Source organism: Maniola jurtina, chromosome 21, assembly GCF_905333055.1.
Source record: "Maniola jurtina chromosome 21, ilManJurt1.1, whole genome shotgun sequence".
NCBI lineage: Eukaryota > Metazoa > Arthropoda > Insecta > Lepidoptera > Nymphalidae > Maniola > Maniola jurtina.
The window spans coordinates 7031412-7052746 of NC_060049.1; the positions used below are offsets into that span (position 1 = coordinate 7031412).

Consider the following 21335-nt stretch of genomic DNA (forward strand, 5'->3'; position numbering starts at 1 on the left):
ATCAATGCTTCTCATTTACCAAAAATAAATAAAAAATTGGAACACCTTTTTTATTAAAAAATAGTGTACAAAAAAGCTGACCTAGAGACCAAATATTGGGTTTTTAAGCATACAAAAACCAAACATTTGTTGCTCATGCATACCACTGCGCAGGTCCTGCGTATCCATACGTCTTACACAACAAAATAGGGCCAAAATGTTATTAAGCACTCATTCATATTTTTACAAAGTGATTCATTTTTGCAAGCAGTACATTTTACTAATGATGTTTGCATTAACGGGTCCTGTAGCCCATGCATGTAATCCACACAGATAAAGGAACCTACTTCTTTGGCACTAAGTACCCAGCCGTGAGAAAAACTTGCCTATGAAGTCATTAACTAATACATTTTCAATCCTGGTGAGTAACTTGCAGATACTCACCAGGATTCAATATGTTACTCTACAGGCAGACAGAAAAACGTATTATCATTAGCAAAATTCGTACATCACAGGCTAATCATGATTCGCACAATAATATTATAAGCCACGCTGTTTACTTGCTTGGTATTAACTGCAGTGTATTTGCACCATAACGTGGGATTTTTTTAATGTCAAACTTTTTTCACCTGACAACATTCGATTCTCGGGGCAACGGTAGGCAAGATGATTTATAAACAAAAAATGAGCTTACAAAATGCCAATAATTGTATTGAATTTTGAAATAAAAGTATTACAAAAGCTTTAAATATTGTACAGTTGTCTATAAACGATTTACACAGTATAAAATAATAATACGAGATGGCTTCGATAAGCGTACGGGACCAGAAGATCGAACAGCAAGTAAGAATTATCTCATTTAATTTTTATAGAAAAAGTAGCTTTAATCTTACATAAAAATAATTAAAAGTAATAGTTTTAACTGAAAAAAGTGTTAATTGATGTCATGTAACTTGTGTATTATAATTTTAGCGCCAAATAATGGAGCAGAAAATGAAACAAAAGAGGCAGAATTCTGGTATGGTCCAAGCCAATGATCTAAGAGTAAGTTCTGCTAAGCGCCCTATATCTGGAAGTCGCTCTCGAGAACTACACGGTAAGTTCTAAATTATATATTCTTAACCATCATTCATTTTGTTATTTAATTCTTAGTGTTTTATTGCATGAATGTGCTCCCAGATTTTTTTTTTGTTAAGAATGCCTTTTATTTATTTTTTATAACAGGCTATGATGGTCCGATGCAATTTCTCATGTCTCCAGTAAATCCGGACCAAGTTATCCCTCTCCAAACAAATAGAATATCAACATATGATGGTAAGTAATAAGTAATGAGTGACCATTTTGTTTCACTGTAAAACTAGGCTCACTTGACATGATCATTCAAGTAAACCTCTCATTTAGTATGGACGGGTAATAGCTGTGATAGTCCTCAACATTTATTTTGACTGTAACATTTGTAACATTTTCATATTTTGACCGATAATGTCTCCAGTGTCATATTTTTTTTACTTTATAATATACATTAAAAGGCACTGAGTACAATGTTAGCTGGCTACGTTATCTTTAGATCTTAAATCCCACACACCTTAAGTCCTGACAGGACCTGTAATGTAAGTCTGCTTTTACACATTCATTTAATTTCATATTATTTTCAATTAACTGTATTTTAAGCAAACCTTAGACTTTAGAGCATTTCAGCAATGAGTATGTATTAATTTGTTGGTGATTCTTTTTAATTGTATAGTTTTAGATAGCCTGGCACATAGGTCACCTTTTGCCTTTTGAAAGGCCCTTAAAACTTCTGATTAAATAAAATCATATTCAAATGTCAACTGTGTACATAATATTATCATCATCATCATCATCATGCTGGCCCACTACTGAACACAGGTCTCCTCAGAATGACAAGAGCCATAGCTTGCCATGTTAGCCCATGTGGACTGGTACATAATATATTAGTTTTCATTTTGTTCTTATTTATAACAGCCTGTATTGCTACTTGCTCATAAATTCATTACAATTTTATCTGATAATGTTGATCCGTGCTTAAGAGCTTTGCTTGTATTAAATGTGTAATATAATAATAGTAAGTTACTCCTATATCTACTCTAATTGAACATATTTTGGTGAAAATATGTTTCAACCCCCCAATGTTAATTTCTATTGCCGCTATGACAACAAATAATAAAAATTTTGGTCACCAAGAAAAATAAAATGTTATTTCTTGTATGATGGTATGGAACCCTTGGTGTGCGAGTGTGACTCGCACTTCACCGATTTTTGTGATTAGAGTCCTGAACAGATAACCAGCAGACATTATTTCAGAGTTTTTATAAAATTAATATTTAAATATGGAGTATGGATTTTGCTGACACACTTTTTCACTATGATTCAATTAGGTTGGAAGAATTGATTGTTACACTTTAACCACACTTAGATGAGTAATTGTTCCTTGAAATGTGTGACTCATAATTGCCTTCATTGTACCTAGAGGTATAACAATATTGTAATACAGACCAAAGTTAATCAATGATTTGCTAAACATTTCATCTCAGGAATAAAAACTTTCAACTGTGAATGAATTCATAAAGATTATAAAAAGTTCTTATGCTCTTGAAAGTTTAGCTATACAAGCACAAAATATCAGAAATAAAAATGTAGTAAGTAGTCACACACTATAATTGGTATAAACAGTAGTTATATGAGACACAAATTTGTATTGAATATCATATTTGATAATCGTTTGGTAAGCACCAGTCTGTTTCATAATTAATAGTTAATTGTCGTAAGTCGTAACCACCTTAATGTAGCACAAGATTCACGTTTGATTGAAAAGTTTGTTGATGGGAAAACAGAATATTCTGTATTTGTATTACAAAAATTAATTATGCCCGCGAGGTCTAACACTCGCTAGGTCTTTAACTCTATCCAGAAAAAAAAATTGCGGCGATCCGTTGCTTCGTTTGGCGTAATTGAAGAGGCATTCAACAAACAAACACAATTTTGCATTTGTAATAGTTCATTATGATCATTTCCGCCCCACTACTGAGTACGGGTCTCCTCTCAGAATGAGAAGGGTTTAGGCCATAGTCTGCCACGCTGGCTCAATGCGGATGGCAGACTTCACACACCTTTGAGAACATGGAGAACTCTCAGGCATGCAGGTTTCCTCACGATTTTTTCCTTCACCGTTAAAGCAAGTGATATTTAATTGCTTAAAACGCACATAACTGAAAAATTAGTAGTGCGTGCCCAGGATCGAACCCCCGATCTCCGATTAGGAGGCGGACGTTCTAACCACTAGGCTATCACAGCTTATAATAGTTAGCAGGCACCTATTAGCAGCACATCTCCATTGGTGGCTCAAGAAAATAAAAAAGTAATTTTGATTGTAACTTATTTCAGAACTTGGGAACCAAATAGAAGTATTAACAGTAGGCGATGATGTTGGCGAAGGTAGCGGTGAGGAGGAAGGCGAAAGTGTACCAGTGTGCAGTATGGGACGAGATGCCAGTACTGACGACGTCTGTACGGATGCAGCGGTTGCTCCTTTGCAGAATAGGGCACAGAGGGATGTCTCACCCAGCCAGGTAAATGTTCTAGAACCTTCTAGAAGTATTCAAAGTAAGGAGGAAGGGGAAAGTGTGCAGTATGGGACGAGATACCAGTGCTGATGACGTCTGTATGAACGTAGCAGTTCGGTCGTAAGAACGTAGGGCACAGAGGGACGTCTCACCTAGCCAGGTAAATGTTCTAGAACCTTCTAGAAGTTTTGATAGTAAGGAGGAAGGGGAAAGTGTGCAGTATGGGACGAGATGCCAGTACTGACGACGTCTGTATGAACATAGCGGTTGTTCCATTGTGGAATAGGGCACAGAGGGACGTCTCACCTAGCCAGGTAAATGTTCTAGAACCTTCTAGAAGTTTTGATAGTAAGGAGGAAGGGGAAAGTGTGCAGTATGGGACGAGATGCCAGTACTGACGACGTCTGTATGAACATAGCGGTTGTTCCATTGTGGAATAGGGCACAGAGGGACGTCTCACCTAGCCAGGTAAATGTTCTAGAACCTTCTAGAAGTATTGATAGTAAGGAGGAAGGGGAAAGTGTGCAGTATGGGACGAGATACCAGTGCTGATGACGTCTGTATGAACGTAGCGGTTGTTCCATTGTGGAATAGGGCACAGAGGGACGTCTCACCTAGCCAGGTAAATGTTCTAGAACCTTCTAGAAGTTTTGATAGTAAGGAGGAAGGGGAAAGTGTGCAGTATGGGACGAGATGCCAGTACTGACGACGTCTGTGCAGACGCAGCGGTCGTTTCTTTAAAGAATATGGCACAGACGAATGTCTCGCCCAGCCAGGTAAATGTTCTAGAACTTTCTAGCAGGTTCTAAAACCTACTAGAAGTATCGATAGTGAGAAGGAAGATAAAAATGTATTAGAATCGATGGAGGTTATGTTTTGGGTTATCTAAACTTTCCAGGTTAATATAAAACAAAAGCCCAAATGAAATTCAAAACATCAGAGATGTACCAGAACGCAAAATCATAATATTATCTCATACTGATTTGTATTTATATTTTAATTTGAATGCGTTTGTTCATAAAAAATTATGTGGTTATAGCAACTGTGCCCGATTGTAAATATATGTGTAGGCAAGTTATATTACAATTACTATATTGTTTATATATCTTCAAAATGTATTTTTCCTGGAAGGAACAAGGATTGTGGTTACAGATACACCACATCAATAATATTTCCTTTTACTTGACGCGTACGTTCGTAGTCGTACGTCAAGTCAAGACTTTGAAGGTGGATCCACACTTGGTATTTTTTCACCAATCACGATCACGTATCATGTACGTGTATCTTAAATTTAGCCGCTCATTTTAACCATATCGTATTATTTGCACGCCATTGCATGGCAGTGATCTTTTTTTATGAATTAATTGTAACATCTTTGATGATTTCCATTGCATTGACAGTTAATATGTGATTTATTTGTATGGCTCAATGATCCTTCCATCCGATCGTATCAATAATCGTTGCAGTGATCTATAGTATGGACTCAACTGATTTTTGTCACAGCAAAACATGTTCACCACTCTCGAAGCAGTAATTATAGCATTTCGATATTATTTGGACTATATATCACTGGGTCCAAATTACGCTCATGACCGTGGGAAGGTTATAGTGCGCGCAGAACAAGTAGTTCGATTTAAGGCCGATTCACACCAAGCAAGTACACGTGACACGTGCGTAGTGACACGCGTAAACCCATAACACACCGGGTTACGCATACGTCCACGCTTTACGCAAGCAGTGTGCCATGTTTCATACAGTTCCATATACAGTTCCATATATTACAACGCAATGGTACGCGCTACGTCTACGCTTACGCAGCCTGTGTGAACGAGCTATGAAATACGAGGCGTATGACTGCTTATTGTACAAAAACAGATGTCAGCCGGGTTTGTATAATGTAATCCATAGTCACACCTGCACAAATCGCCATGTAACCTCAGATTGGATTAGGTACTTATTTTGCGCGCACTTTACTCGAGGTCGGAACGGAGTCGTGATCAGCGAAAATATCAAGTGTGGACTCACTCTTAGTTTACTCAATTAGTCATAAATGAGTTTTCATTAACAGTCGAATCAGTATTGTGTTTGTTACAATAGTGAAGAACTTTAGTAGTGGGTCGTAGTAAATTACTGGAAACAGTTGTATAGTTCTTGGAATTTGAGTGTTAGTTTAATTGAAATAACATTAATTAATAATTCAATATTTGTTATGATACGCTTGTATTTGGTAAGCATTGGAAGATTGCATTGTTTTATTATGAGATTTTTTGCATTCGAAAAGCCTACGACTTATTACGCACGGTGACTTGTGGCGATTGCGTGCGCATACACACGATGGCTTCTATACAAATTCTATGTAGATTCTCACGGTTACCGTCGACTGAGTCGCTGGGCGATAGTGGATTGTGCGTAATATCTTCTATGATTATTTATCAGAATATTAAACATAGTTTATTATTTAGAACTAGAGGATGCCCGCGACTTCGTCCGCGTGGATTTAGGTTTTTAAAAATCCCGTGGGAACTGTTTGTTTTTCCGGGATAAAAAGTTGCCTATGTCAATTATAGAGACGCAAGCTACCTCGGTACCAAATTTCATACAAATCGGTTAATCGGATGGGTCTGTAGGAATCCCGTGGGAACTCTTTGATTTTCCGGGATAAAAAGTAGCCTATGTCCATCCCCGCGATATAAGCTAACCCTGTACCAAATTTCTTCAGAATCGGTTGGGCCGTGAAAAAGTAGCAGACAGACAGACATATTTTCGCATTTATAATATAAGTATGGATTCGCAATATGTATATTGTAAACTTTTAAAAAATACAGGACTTTGTTAAGTTTTTTCGGGTTTTTTTTTTGGTACCTTATCAGTACTATCATCAGTCTTCGTTTTTGCTAGCGTTCTGGTTACACCTTGTTTTATAATTCACCGCGTAATGTCTACCTTTGCTGTACTTATTAAGAGCATGATATTGAACTTTTCCAGACAGCAGAAATCGAAGGGTCAGTGGAAGGGTCGGTAGAGACGTTCGTGATAACGCCGGCCAAGCACGGCACGCTCTACAAGTGCAGGATAGCGCGCGACAGGAAGGGCATGGACAGAGGGCTGTATCCCACTTACTTTCTGCATCTCGAGAAAGATTATGGCAAGAAAGTGTTTTTGTTGGCTGGTAAGTATAGTTTAATTTTTATTGTATAGCTATAATGAGTTAACTCAGTGCCCGGTTAAACCAACTGTGGTTTTTGTGGCGCTGAATGTAAGAAAAACCCTCTGTATATTTTTTCAGTTAATAAATATATAAATAAAATAAAAAATAAAGTAATTTAAGATTTTGTCCTTTTCAGGGTTCCGTATCTCCTGAAAAAAAGAAACTATAATAGGATCACTTCGTTGTCTGTCTGTCTGTCTTTCGTATCGGTCAAGACGTGAGTTTGTGGTTACATAAATCACAAAAGAGCTACTTTTTAGGTTTTTTGTCAGGAACCATCGTGTGCGACGCCGACTCCCGCTTGACCGTTTTTATTCCTAGACCCTTTCCTTTTGTGTTGTCCTGCATAGTTGGTAAAGTCTCTCCGTTGAATTTAGAAACTTTTAGACGAAGATTCTCTTTATAGCGTAAGCTATAGAAAGTATTTTCAAAAATTCCAATGAGCAAAGCTGGTGTGCGACAACTAAGTAATTTTTTTTTGTTTCAGGCCGCAAACGCAAGAAATCCGCGACATCAAACTACCTAATATCAACAGACCCAACTGAATTAACTCGCCAAGCAGACAGCTTTGCAGGCAAATTACGATCCAATCTGCTCGGTACTGCGTTCACTGTGTATGACAATGGTAAAGCGTGGAGGAAGACCCACAGAGACCCGCCTAGGCATGAACTGGCTGCTGTTGTCTACGTAAGTTGCCATATTGTTTTTCAAAAAAATTCTGACCCCAGAATTTCATTGGTAGGCTTATTTCTAGAAGATCCCTCACTAGATAGAAAGACCTAACGAATCGCAGGCGCTCCTAGTCACGAGTGACGTAAACTGGATTCGAGCAATCAATATCATATATTTCTGTCCAGCTGTGAACAGTCTTAAAGAAATAATTAAATTCATTCACGAAATGCCATTAACTTCTTCATTCCGTTTTCCGAAAACTCAATATTAGTTTCTAAAATCAAGCTAAATTGACTGTTCCCAAAATAGTGTTACCCTTTTCCATAGATAATATTGTGAAAGGCATAGCACTACTTGACAATTTAGTTTACTGTTTACTGATTTTTGTTCATAATGATAGGTACCTTTATCGATTTATTTTAGAAATCAATAAAATATGTTTCTCCAAACATTGTTTTAGGACACAAACGTCCTCGGTTTCAAAGGCCCCCGCAAAATGACGGTCATCCTCCCCGGAATGACACCGGACCGTCAAAGAGTGACAATAGCCCCTCAAGATGACAGCGAATCGCTGCTAGAACGTTGGAAAAGCCAAAACTTCGACGACATCGTCGTTTTGCATAACAAAACTCCAGTGTGGAACGACGAGACTCAGTCCTACGTTCTCAACTTCCACGGAAGAGTTACACAGGCAAGTGTGAAGAACTTTCAGATTGTTCACGATTCGGAGCCAGATTACGTGGTGATGCAATTTGGGAGGATTTCCGAGGATGTCTTCACTATGGATTTCAGGTATCCGTTGTGCGCTCTGCAAGCGTTCGGTATAGCGCTCAGTTCGTTTGACAGCAAATTGGCTTGTGAATAGATTTTTTTATCTGTGGTTCACATGTTTTCAAACGATTTTTCTGGTGTTTTATTTTTTCAAAATCAATAAACTAACATGAAATATGGTTCATAACCGACTTCCAAAAAGTATTTATTTTTCAATGTAATTTTGTCAGTCAACTTTAAAGTTTATTATCGGTTGACTTTCAAAGAAAACCTGTGAAATACAAACCTTTGGACACCTAGCTATGTTAATGTATTACTCAAACATGTGAATCACATAGTTTTTAGGTTGTTTTAATGTAATGTAGATAGTTTATACAATCATGTTTTCTTACACACTGAACTTTAGTAGTTGTTTTATCAAGTTTTTGACAAAAAGGTCACGTTAGAATGATCACGTGGATTTAGAGGCTAAGGGCGATCAGCCGATCACAAAGTGCGTACCGTACGCAATTTAACGTACGGAGTTGATTATGTACGTTCAGCTACATAATTTGTAAAGTTAGGGGCACTTTCGTAAAAAAAATGTTCATATTAACGGTAAAGGTGATCACAAAGTCAGTATCGTACGCAAATTAACGTACTGAGTTGGTAATATACATTCCGCTACATAGTTTGTTAAGTTATGGGCAACTTTCGTAAGAAAATGTTCATATTAACGGTTAACGAAATCAAATAGCAGCGAAAGTAGAAACTCTTAAACACGTGATCGTTAAAAAAATCACATATTATCGTCAAACGAGCATTTACAATATTATGTAGAATAGAAAAAGTTGTTAAAGTTTTCGCCCACTACATAGGTCCATATTCTACCGGCCTAAGGGCGCCATCAAAAGTGCCGCGCGGAGACAGTGCGACTGCAGCGCTGTGCCCGCGCTGCTTTGTAAAGCCACATCATTTCAATCAATGAATTGATGTGTGGCAGCAGCGGGGTGTAGCGTTGCAGTCGAGCGTTTTTAGCGTTTCGTACTTCAAAAGGAAAAACGGAATCCTTATAGGATCACTTTGTTGTCTGTCTGTCAGTCAAGAAACCTATAAGGTACTTTCCGTTAACCTAAAATCATGAAATTTGGTAGGTAGGTAGGTCTCATAGCACAAGTACAGGAATAAATCTGAAAACCGCGAATTTGTGGTTACATCATTAAAAAAAAATTACAATGTGTTTCAATTTTCAAAATAAGATAACTATACCAAGTGGGGTATCATATGAAAGGGCTTTACCTGTACATCCTAAAACAGATTTTTATTTATTTTTATGAATAATAATTTTTGATTTATCGTGCAAAATGTTGGAAAAAATACCCGAGTGCGGAATCCTCAGTGCGCGAGTCTGACTCGCACTTGGCCGGTTTTGTTATTTATATGGATTTACAAAGGTAAATACTGCACAGCACTGTAGCCGCACTGCTTCGCGCAACAAATTGCGGCAAATTTGAAGGCGCCCTTACAAATGCGTTCCATTTTATGCCGATAACCAAAGTAAGCTATGTTTAAAAACGAAAAAAATAGCCTTTGTGGCTTTTATTACAGCATTTTGTATGCCTTAAGAACTTTTGGAAAAAAGTAACTTTTTTTGGAAGCACGAAAACCGTTCAGTTTCTGATTGGTTGGATATTTCAACTAAGACTAAGATAAAATAAATCGGTAAACTTTCGAGTACGATCCTATTGTAGTGGTACGAAAACTTTCTGAAACTAAGCGCACACGATTGAGTTTTTCGGTGCTTGTGACGACTTTATAGGTTGTGTTTCGTTTTAGTCTGCCATCGACGAACCAGTGATCGAAGTATTAGTTGTTTTTTGAAGTATTAGATGATTGTGTAACAATTATAATTAGTAGAAATTTACACCTAGTTAGTTATATGGTCCAAGATGTTAGTCCAATTGGGATTTGCTACGTGTAATCCGAATTATTCAGAATTCTTACACAGATAGTTTTTTTGAATTTGAATATTGAGCGAAGTTTTATTTATATGCCAATGTAATCAAATCCTTGCCATCGATTGGCGGTAAATGTACGTGACTCTTGGAGTGATATCTATATAGGACGCTCTGACTTTGCACCAATTTAAGACAGAGTTAAAACGAGATAGATATATATGCCTAGATAAAGCTGTCTCTTTTTAACTTTGAATTAAGTCTGAGCAACGTCAAAGTGTGCTCTATCTCACAATAATAGGGATGATGACTACTAGTCAAATCAGTGACTTTTTATCAAACGTCAAAACGCTCGTTTAGTAAGGGAGCTTGTATAAAACTCACAGAGTGACGTCATAGACATAATTGGACGTACTTTTTCAGTTAAATCTAACTTAACTAACTAACTAACATCGAATGTGGATTTTACGAATTTTGGAAGCCCCTCTATTTAATGACTCCTAATAAATAATTTATTTTAGACATAGGCATCATCCCAATTAATGTTAGTATGGCAAATTCAAATTGAAAATTAATTTAAAACGAGCAAATAAGTCAGTGGTAGTTATATGTTGTGTGTAGTTAGTGTTAAGACACTTGACAGAACATTCCGAAAATTATTTTATATGGATAATTTAGATATAATTTATGAAACGAAACGTCACAAGCTTGCGTGTAAAATTGTGCACCGCGGAGCCAATGGTAGGAAGTATTATATTTAGGGAATAGGTATTAAAATAACCAGCAGAATTTAATTTGACTAAGATAATAATAGATAACGTCTCAGAAAATTTACTACAGCGGTCTCTGGGCATTTTTGTATTTATTTTTATTTAGAACTAGAGGATGCCCGCGACTTCGTCCGCGTGTCGAATTTCTTATTTTCTCTTCGATTTAGGTTTTTAAATATCCCATGGGAACTGTTTGAGTTTCCTGGATAAAAAGTTGCCTACGTCAAGTACAGGGACGCAAGCTACCTCGGTACCTTTCATACAAATCGGTGAAGCGGATGGGTCTTTAGGAGTCCCGAGGGAAGTCTGATTTTCCGGGATAAAAAGTAGCCTATGTCCGTCCCCGGTATATAAGCTAACCCTGTACCAAATTTCGTCAGAATCGGTTAAACTGTTGGGCCGGGAAAAGGTAGCAGACAGACAGACACACTTTCGCATTTATAATATTAATATGGATTCTTTATTGCAACCACATACCTATACATATACAGAACACACAGAAGAAACAATACATACAAAACAGGCTGCAAAGGCGGCTTTATTGCTAAAGCTATCTATCCATTTGTATCTTAGGCTTGAATTTACTTCGGTCGCGTAGCAAACCGATCGTCAGCAAAATTCGGCTTCGTAGAGCGTTGTCTCTGTCACTCATTATAACTATGTGGCGTTTTGTCGGTGCCGTCAGAGACAGCGATCTACGAAACCACTATCTCTTTCTAAAGGTCGATGTACAATATTTCCTGCCAGGTACTGTAGGCAACGATGTAGCCCGACGCTTGTGGTACGCGATACGTAGCAATTCATACGTCATCGTCGCAAAGACAAAAAACTGTGAAGTCAAATGTGAATCTCAAATTAATTTCTGCAGGTTTTTACGAAAAGAAACATACTTTTAACATGTGACGCGATCGGATAAAATGAATTTATTTCGATTCTCACAACACGCGTGCGTGCGTGCGTGTTGTGAGAAACGAAATCAGATATTTTCTGATCTTTTGACCTATTCCATATTTCAGTGGCTATATCTAATGAATTGTATACTACAATAAGTGTTTAAAAAAATACTGCTTTACAGTATTCATTTCATCTCTATCAGTGTCTATCTACAACTAAATTACGTAGGTAGCCACTACGAACATGAAACACTGTCGCGTTGGGTTTTAGTAGTTTAATTCCGTCGCGTTGGGATTTAAAAGTATGTTTCCATTATTAATAAAATCGAAATGGATTTGATCATATAAAATAGTTATATCTTTAATAATTATACGTGTCCCAAATGAATTAACTTGCCTTTATTTTATGCTAAATGTACAAATTTTGTGTCATTCGTATTAATATTAAAATTAATAATATTTTTATTTGTACTAGTCACTATTACGTATTTTTTTAAGCTAATAAAAATAAAGTATATCAGTAAGTGATTTTTTTACCATTTTCAGTATACATATTAAATGTTTCGTCTTTTACTAGGTACGTCGCAAATCACAATACTGTTTTCAGTGCATTTATACACTAATAATATTAATTCTTTATTCGCAAATAATTTTAAATGTACTCTTAAGCACCTTATACACGCTCCATCTGGCTGTACTTCCAGCCAAAGTCAAGCAGCAAGTCGATCGCGAAAGCTGTGGTTATCACATTAATTTCAATTTGCTGTGATTGGCTTAGTTTATGGTATTCTTGATGCAACAAAGCGTTCAGCCAATAGTCAGAGAGTGTCGGCCAATCAGAGGCGATTGTGATCATCACACCTTAGCTGTCGAACTATGGCAATCGACCCCAGGGATTTACGACGGAAAACGACGGTAAATACATAGTTCCTTTTGCTAGTTTGCGATTTATCGCCAAAATAATGGGAATATAGAAAACTGATGTTTCTAAAAAAACTTACGTAAGTACGTAAGTTCAGTGACGGATTAAGACTACTTGATGCCCTAAGCAATCCGTGCTTGTGGGCCCCCCTATCCGTATGTCAACTAGAATTGGTCTTTAAACCTTTATCGCTTAAAAACATTAGTTTTTTGTAAAATAAGATGATGAGATGTAACCATGTAACGTACTTTAGAAGTGGAGTAAGTGCGACAACAATAAAAACCAAAGCATAATTTATTTATTTATTGAAATGCGCCTTGCGGCTTTTCCGAGCATTGAATTCACGTAAGATAATTAAAATCTACCGTTTTTAACATATCGGACTCTATATGTACAATATCGATAAATTATCGAGCCTTTCTTGTATCATCTTTGTCCTTTTTTCATTTTTTAATATTTTTAATTTTGAAAAAGAACGTTCCGCTGAGCAATTTGTAATCATAAGCGATAAAAATAAAAAACGCAGGGCTGTTTCCACATTAGGGAAAGCTAATTCAATCGTCGTCGTCGAAAGTCGTGCGTGACCTTGCGGGACGTACCGCAAGTTGGACCGTGTATAAGGCGCTTTATAAAAATTTCTTGCAAGTCGTTATGTATCCGATGTGAATCCGAGAAAATACAATCCGTAGTAGTAAACTGTATTTTCTCTGATTCCGATTAGAAAACTGACACTAAATACATCCAAAATCAGCACAAACTATTCTCTGGTTTAAGACTTTTATTAGTTCCATAAAGGAATTTCCACTTAAATGAAACTTACAGGCATAAAGGAATTTCCACTTAAATGAAACTTACAGGCATAAAGGAATTTCCACTTAAATAAAATTACATTTTAGAGCGCACAATAATCTCTAATTCTCGATCCGTATTTTCTAGGCTTAATTATACTACTTTACATTTATAGTGCTTATTCGATTGTATACAATCTCCAAACTAAACTAAGGTTAAAATCTATAGACCGTACTTTGGCTTTGCTTAGACTTAGGTTTCAGTTAAAACGAAACAGATTTATGCTAGCGGTATAGCGCCGTCTCGTTTTAACAGTGTCTTAAGTCTGAGCAAAGTCAAAGTGCACTCTATAGATCTCAGCCTTACTCTGCTATAAACTGTTAGGGCTGCTGGAAGAAATCTTTCCAGTAAACTGCTTCGTGCACGTCTTTTTCTTTGTATCGTATGTTTTAGTTTTCAATAATTATTATTGGTACGTAAATAAATAAATAAATCGACGGATCTAATAGTAAAGCTATCCTTTTCCGCGGGGAACGTTGTGAAAGGAAAGATAGCACAGTCTTTATACCTATCAATTTATTTAACAAATTGTGTATAACCGAATTAGCATCAATACCAATCTGAATTCTAAACTATCAATAGAAGTATATTCTTGAGTAATTAGCAGATTTTTGACCAGTTCAGTATTACTGTGGTTAGAATTTATTTAGCTCTGACAATAATGTTATATTGCATTCCACTCACTTACACTGCCTTATCGCAAAACTTAAGCCCTGGTCACACAACGGTAAGGCAGCGAATTCTAAAGTTTTAATGCAAAAAACTTTATTACAAAGTGAAGCGCGTGTTAGGGTTTATTCAGACGACTGCATGCAGCCAGCGTGCAGTTCTACTACGTTCGTTCCGTGTGAACTGCACGCAGATCTGCAATCGGTCGGCAATTGCAATGCAGTTGTCTCAACTGCAATAGAACTACATCCCAACTGCAATTTTGCAGTCGGCGTGCAGTCAGTCTATATAGCAACTTACACTCGTCGTTGATTTTCACATTTCCAAGAGCCGTTGGCGTCCTTCCGGTTTGCTGCCGTGCCATTGTGATTGACCAAGGCTCTAATATAGGTACCTACTTAACTTTATAATAATCTCAATATTTATACACTAGTGTGCAAAAACGTTTTTATAAAATTCTGTGTTATAATTTTAGTCAATTTTTTTAATTCATATTTTCATCAGCTCAAATAAATGAATTGTGAACTGCATTCTAAATTACATAATATTTGTATAAAGTAAAGCGCAGGCGGCGGAGCTTTTTATATATCTTAAAATATGTATTACATTTAATTGTGGCCAATTCTACTGTACACCATCTTTAAACTAGGTTAAAATTACAGCTTACATTTATTGCATAATATGTCTCCCATCGGCGAAAGATAGCACTATATTTTGGTTGAAATCTATAGAGCGCACTTTGACTTTGCCTAGACTTAAGCTTCAGTTAGTACGAGACAGATTTATGCCAGCGGTATAACGCTGTCTCGTTTTAACAGTGTCTTAAGTCTGAGCAAAGTCTAAGTGCGCTCTATAGCTCTTAGCCTTAGACTTGTTAATTTAGAGATTGTGTACTGGAGAATTAGCCTCAATTGTCTGTCGTCTGCTAAGGCCTTAATTCTTCTACGCTGTCGTCTGTTGCGCGTACTTACATAAAATTGTGTCCACACTAATGCTGAGATTTATAGAGCACACTTTAATTTTGCTCAGACTTAAGACAGAGTTAAAACGAGACAGATTTATATAGAGATATAAGTGTATCTCGTTTTAATGAAAGTCTAAAGTATACTATGCTCAGATCTGTCTAAGCTTCTCGAACAATGTCGCAATACGAATAGTACGCGCGATCGACATAAATAGGCTAAGTATGAGTTGTATATTATCGACAACGTTGATAGATGTCGTGAATTGAAACTAATAGCTCGTTTACACAGGCTGCGTAAGCGTTGACGTAGCGCGTACCATTGCGTTGTAATGTATGAAACATGGCACACCGCTTGCGTAAAGCGTGGACGTATGCGTAACCCGGTGTGTTAGAGGTTTACGGGCGTTACTACGCACGTCTCATGTGTACGCAATTGGTGTGAATCGGCCTTAATAACATCACAATAAAATGTAATATTCGATAGGTACCCGAAATCTTTCAGGGTTGTCGAAGTGTGTGAACTTATAACCGTATAGCGTAGGACCAATTCAGGCCTTGAACTCGCTCTTCACTTGTGCCGCTAAAACCCGCGAACGCTGCGAAATAATAGTTTTCGCGTTTCGTGACTTCCCCGTCCAATGTTGGTTTTTAACCCCCGACCCAAAAAGAGGGGTATTATAAGTTTGGCGTCTGTATCTGTGTATCTGTCTGTGGCATCGAGCTCCTAAACTAATGAACCGATTTTAATTTAGTTTTTTTTGTTTGAAAGGTGGCTTGATCGAGAGTTTTTAGCTATAATCCAAAAAAATCGGTTCAGCCGTTTGAAAGTTATCAGCTCTTTTCTAGATACTGTAACCTTCACTAGTCAGGGGTGTTATAAATTTTAAATTTACACTTCACTAGACGTTCGCGGGTAATTGCAGTGTAAGTGATGAGCGGGCATAACATAATAAAAATAAGAGTAGAGAAATTAAATGTGTGCCTATATGTAGGATATGTGTATAGATAGCCTAAAAAGAAATCGTAAATGAAATTTTGTAAAATAAATAATAAGAGTATAATAAAAGCGTCACAGTCACGAGCTTCTAGAATATCGTATAAACTGAGGTTATTTTTCTTATTATGAGCACAAAGTTTTTCACAATATCGAATTATGTAGTGAAAGTTTTTTTTTACATAATATTTACTAGTATTCGTATTATAACTACATATTATACATATTTATTTTTTAAATAATAGAGAATTAATTATTAACAGGGCTCTCTCCGTCACTCGCTTCATACAATCGTAGTTCCAATTTCATTTGAATATTAAGCAACCAAAGTCCATGAAATTTTGCAGACATATTCTAGAAACTAATATCTGTGTCTGTGGTTTTTAAGATTTTTCTAAAAATATGTGGTTTTAAAATTACAGGGGCTCAAAGATTTGTATGTAAATTTTTAAGACAGTGTAACTTTGAAACCGAATATTTTAACAGAAATCTGGAAAACCACAGACATCGATATTAGTTTTTAGAATATGTCTGCAAAATTTCAGACTTTGGTTGCTTAATATTCAAATGAAATTGGAACTACGTTTGTATGAAGCGAGTGACGGAGAGACCCCTCTTAATTACTGACATTAAAAATAATTCTCTATTTTATAAAAATACAATATTCTCTCCATATACATCTCATTCCAAGTCTAGAATAATTAAGATCTTATTTTATATCAAGGCATGTTGCGATCTCATGTTTTCAAATCATGTCAATTTACATTTATGAGCCTGTAATTGGTTACAATTTAGTATCATGATTTGTGTCATATTTTTATCATAAAAATCACCTAATTTGTATATAGATTATAATATGTAATTCTATGTATGTTATGTATGTGGCTCGAATGTAACTTTTTTGGTGAACAAAACTGGGTCACTAAAGTTGTCGTTTATGTTTTGGGCAAACTAAAGTTTTTCAAATCGTCCGCTTGGAGCGCTGGTATCTTACGTGTTCAAAATAAGTACAGTTATAGCTGTTGCAGGCGACTTTGTCTACACTAATAAAAAGATTTACTTAGTTCAAATAGTTGATTTTTGAAATAACCACCTTTATTTTCTGTAGAATTCAAGGAGTTTTACTGTTGTAATTAAAATATTATAACTACCTACTCATTCAGTGGTTTATCGCAAAATGTTAACAGACAAACTTGCACTTAATATTAAAATACAGTACAGGTAAATACTTGCAGATAAACTCTAGTGATACTTGTTAAACAAAAAAGTCACACTTGAGACAAAGTTCAAGGCACATTGGCGGAGAGTCAAAGCGACGCGTTTTTATCTAAAATATTTCAAATTACACTGAACCTTATTAGACGTACAAATGACGAGCGAATTCACTCATCGACTCGTGTATTATTGTGTTCAATAATAGTACAGTCAATTTGTAAATTGCCCTCCGAAAAAAGACCTACCGCAATTTGACATACTGAATCGTTAGGGGGGCATGTCAAGAGGTCACAGGATTATAGCTAAGAACACTCTCGATCAAGCCACCTTTCAAACAAAAAAAGTAAATTAAAATCGGTTCATTCGTTTAGGCGCTACGATGCCACAGACAGATACACAGATACATACGTCAAACTTATAACACCCCTCTTTTTGGGTCGGGGGTTAAAAAAGATAAAAACTGAATGGCATGAGAACTGTGCAACGGCACGGTACATAATGTACAATAAATTTGTACACTTCGACAAGTTCCAGCTCGAAAACGGTAAGTTTTATAAAAATTTTGTTTAAATAAAAGTTGTAGCTAATTTTGTGACGAACAACTTTCCAATTTACATTATTGTAAAAAAATCATTTTTTCCTATCGAAAATAGCGTTGAAACACTTTTTTGATCCATTAGCGCCCTCTACTTTTTGTATTTCAAGTCGGATGACGTCACTCCAATGACAAAAAATGTAGTTCGCAATGCCCTCTACATTTTTATTTAAAAAACTTTTTCCTAAAACTAATAGTTTCCAAGAAAAAAGCATTTCAAATTTTTTTTATTCATTTTTTGAATTTCTCAAAATCAGCAATCAGCACAACCTTTTTATTTTTCCTGTGACCTCTTGACATGCCCCCCTAACGATACATTATGTCAAATTACGGTAGGTCTTTTTTCGGAGGGCATCTAATTATTCCTTGCATATTGACTGAACTATAAAACGATTTTAACATTACCATCAATAATATGTAAAAAAGAATACATTTACGCAATCATATTCATATTTTGTAGAGAACTATCTCTTCTACATTTTTATTTTCTGTCTTACTCATCACCAAGCATGAATTATATACGCCATGTTATATAAACAGGTGAACGTAAGATGTCTATGATATAATAGTGTAATTGTACATTACGAAAAAGAAATAAGTACTTTGGAACTTTTTAGAAAAGAAGCGTCGTTCGCTTCTCTCAAACTCTGCGCCAATGTGCCCCGAGCCGAAGATATCAATTTTGGTGTATTGTGCCTTTGAGAACTAGGTTAAATGTTTGTGCCTTTTATTTCCACGTCTACTATGTATTTTGTACCTGAGGCTTTTGTATTGTGCTTGACTATCATAGTATAGTTTAATGCTTTACACCACCCAATTGGTACTTAGTAATTTAAATGGTAGACAAAATATTTGAACCAATTGTTTTGGGGGCTGTGCATTTAATAGTCTGTTATTAATTTATCCATAAACTTCAGTAAAATAATATACTTAACTTTAAAGATTGCAAAGATATTTAATCTACCTAATAATATTAGGTTTTCTTTATTAGGAACAATATTTTCTACTCAGCCCCTAGGTAGGTACATGTTTAGAAGTAGTCTTGTGTAAGCTACCTATTGATAAAATAATAATAAAAATTAATGAGTAAAAACATGTATAAAAACTTGAAGGCAGAAATATTTATAAAATCCTTATATTATATTTATAATGGAAATCTCAGGATATTTTAAACACTAAAATAAAACAGACATAATTTCTCTATAATAGGTAAATTTAATTTTTTTTGCACTTTTGTCTGTCTTTACTCTTACAAAATACAATGATTCTGAGAAAAATTATGTGAAAGAATTAACAAGTGATTACTCACTATTTTAGCATTTATTAAAGTATTAAATATTATTCCCCATTTTTATAAAAATGAAAAAATATTGTATAAACCTCTGGTAGTTTCGCTGTTATTGGCTTTTTAGATATGAGGCACCTCGGAATACATAAGGAAAGGCAAACATATTATAATTATTATCAGTGGTTTATAAAATATCTTACTTATAAATTAGGAATTATGTATGTATAAAATTATCTGTAGTAGGTATGTCTCGCTGTCTATGTAAAATAAATAATTCTTGTTTTACATATTATACACATGTATAAAATATTCATATATTATATAAAAAATGTATTTAAGTATTAATAAATATTTTATTTCCTGACAATGAATATTTTATATTAATATTTAATTTTGTGAAAATCATGTCTGAGGCTCTATTGTATTTGTTGCATTTAATTCACTTTTGTCTTCAGTATAACATGTATCTTACAATAGTTTGTTTTTAATAAATAAAATTATAATTATTCAAGCAATTTTCTTCATTTATTTCACTAACTCTAAACTGCAGTTTGAATTTTAAAACAGAAAATTGTAAAACCACTGGACAGCGAACTGTGGTGCTCTACAGCTCTTCTAATTTATAGTCCAGGCAGAGTATTAAAGGTCTAGGCCTTAGGCACACCCATATTTGAAACAAAATAGTTTTAACTTTTGTAAATGATACCTAAAAATACGTATAGAATTTAACTCAAATAACCAATGCCATTTTTGGACCAGACAACAAAATAAGTTTATAAAATTAGACTAAATCAATAGGTATATTCCAGAATCGGAATACTTTTTAGCTACAAAATTAACAGCTATCCTTATCATTTAAAAGGACATGAGGTTAGGATTTAATGAAAAATAAAACATGATTTTATATTTTTATTGGAAGCTTACATACAAAGTTATTCTGTTTTGGCTGCCGCCGCCTTGGGTTTCTTTGCTTTGATGGGCCTCTGGGATCGGAGGATGGCTGAGGCACGACGAAGGGTGGCTTTAGCCAAGTCTGTGCGGTAGTTATTGGCTCTGAGCAACCTCTTTACCTTGTGGAGTGATCTACGCGCACCAGCTTTGAAAGGTCTGCGAATTAGGTTCTTAGCCGGCTTGTTTGTGGCTTTCGCCTTCTTGTACACCACAGTGAAGCCTTTTCTGTTGGGATTCTCCACAACTCCAACAGCTTTTTTGTGGATGAGACCATTGTATCTGAACGCGTTGAGGTTAGTCACATTGTTGGGCTCCTTGCTGAACGGCTTCTTGATATTACGCTTCTTCACGAGGAAGGCGTTATTGTTTCTGATAATCATCCAATTGAGATGAGCCGACATTTTTAATGGGTAACACGATAAATTCACGAAACAACGTGCTTACAACGTGTCCGTAGACAAAAGAAAGAACCACAGACAAATAGATCAAAGTCAATGTCAAGTAGACATTTGAAACAAAGTGCTGCCCAGGTGCTGCCATATATAAATTCATAGATAACAGTTATGTTTCATTTACACGCTTACAGTACAATAGAAATGGGTAACATTGGTATGGTCACATCAAGTCTTATAGTCGGCGCGGCGAAACTTGATCCCTATGACACTGACAGCTAATGTCACCATATAACATTGTAGTGGCGTCACCATTAAATTGGGATCGAATTGGGGGCGTCTAAAAATGCCATTTATAAATTTTACGTAGCTTTATACCATTAGAAATGATATTCCGTTGATATTTTTAACAATTCTTAACATTTACAAGAAGTTATCTCAATCTGAATTTATGTTTACGTCCTGCAAAACTTACGTCGTGTGACCATTACCGACTAGGGCGGCAAGTATCGATATCGGCAAGAGCGATCGCGCGCGTCTCGTCGTAGTAACCGACCAAATAGTGTGGCTATATCTAAAAATATCCTATAATATTATTATAACCTATTGTAGGTTATAGTAACAAAAATTTTTCAGACAAAATAAACAAACGGGAACGCCGCGCCGACTTTAAACTCTCAAAGTA

The 21335-nt window shown here is 35.7% G+C and overlaps 2 protein-coding genes and 1 long non-coding RNA gene across 4 annotated transcripts; 2 read left to right on the forward strand and 1 right to left on the reverse strand.

Annotated features, from left to right (window-relative positions):
• Nucleotides 1–622: 622 nt before the first annotated feature.
• Nucleotides 623–9249, forward strand: LOC123876554 (protein king tubby). 2 transcript variants are annotated; one of them, XM_045922865.1, is made up of 7 exons: nucleotides 623–822; nucleotides 952–1075; nucleotides 1204–1293; nucleotides 3385–3569; nucleotides 6549–6732; nucleotides 7259–7458; nucleotides 7904–9249. In XM_045922865.1, exons 1-7 carry the CDS (start codon nucleotides 781–783, stop codon nucleotides 8306–8308), a joined length of 1230 nt encoding a protein of 409 aa, XP_045778821.1. In that variant the 5' UTR covers nucleotides 623–780; the 3' UTR covers nucleotides 8309–9249. The 2 variants fall into 2 exon arrangements, with proteins under 2 accessions (XP_045778821.1, XP_045778822.1); XM_045922866.1 differs by lacking the exon at nucleotides 1204–1293.
• Nucleotides 9250–10110: 861 nt separating this feature from the next.
• Nucleotides 10111–21118, forward strand: LOC123876144. The gene is made up of 3 exons (XR_006798270.1): nucleotides 10111–10123; nucleotides 12818–12820; nucleotides 20892–21118. It is a non-coding gene; the product is annotated as an uncharacterized LOC123876144 (long non-coding RNA).
• On the reverse strand, nucleotides 20204–20740 carry LOC123876143 (60S ribosomal protein L28). Its single transcript, XM_045922297.1, has one exon. It carries the CDS (start codon nucleotides 20657–20659, stop codon nucleotides 20240–20242), a length of 420 nt encoding a protein of 139 aa, XP_045778253.1. The 5' UTR covers nucleotides 20660–20740; the 3' UTR covers nucleotides 20204–20239.
• Nucleotides 21119–21335: the final 217 nt, after the last annotated feature.

What these genes read in the sequence shown, in the direction of transcription:
- LOC123876554 (XM_045922865.1), top strand. Translation starts at nt 781, where the DNA reads ATGGCTTCGATAAGCGTACGGGACCAGAAGATCGAACAGCAA. An exon ending in TCGCTCTCGAGAACTACACG is followed by an intron (nt 1,076 to 1,203) that starts GTAAGTTCTAAA and finishes TTTTTATAACAG; the next exon opens with GCTATGATGGTCCGATGCAA. An exon ending in TAGAATATCAACATATGATG is followed by an intron (nt 1,294 to 3,384) that starts GTAAGTAATAAG and finishes AACTTATTTCAG; the next exon opens with AACTTGGGAACCAAATAGAA.
- LOC123876143 (XM_045922297.1), bottom strand. Translation starts at nt 20,659, where the DNA reads ATGTCGGCTCATCTCAATTGGATGATTATCAGAAACAATAACGCCTTC.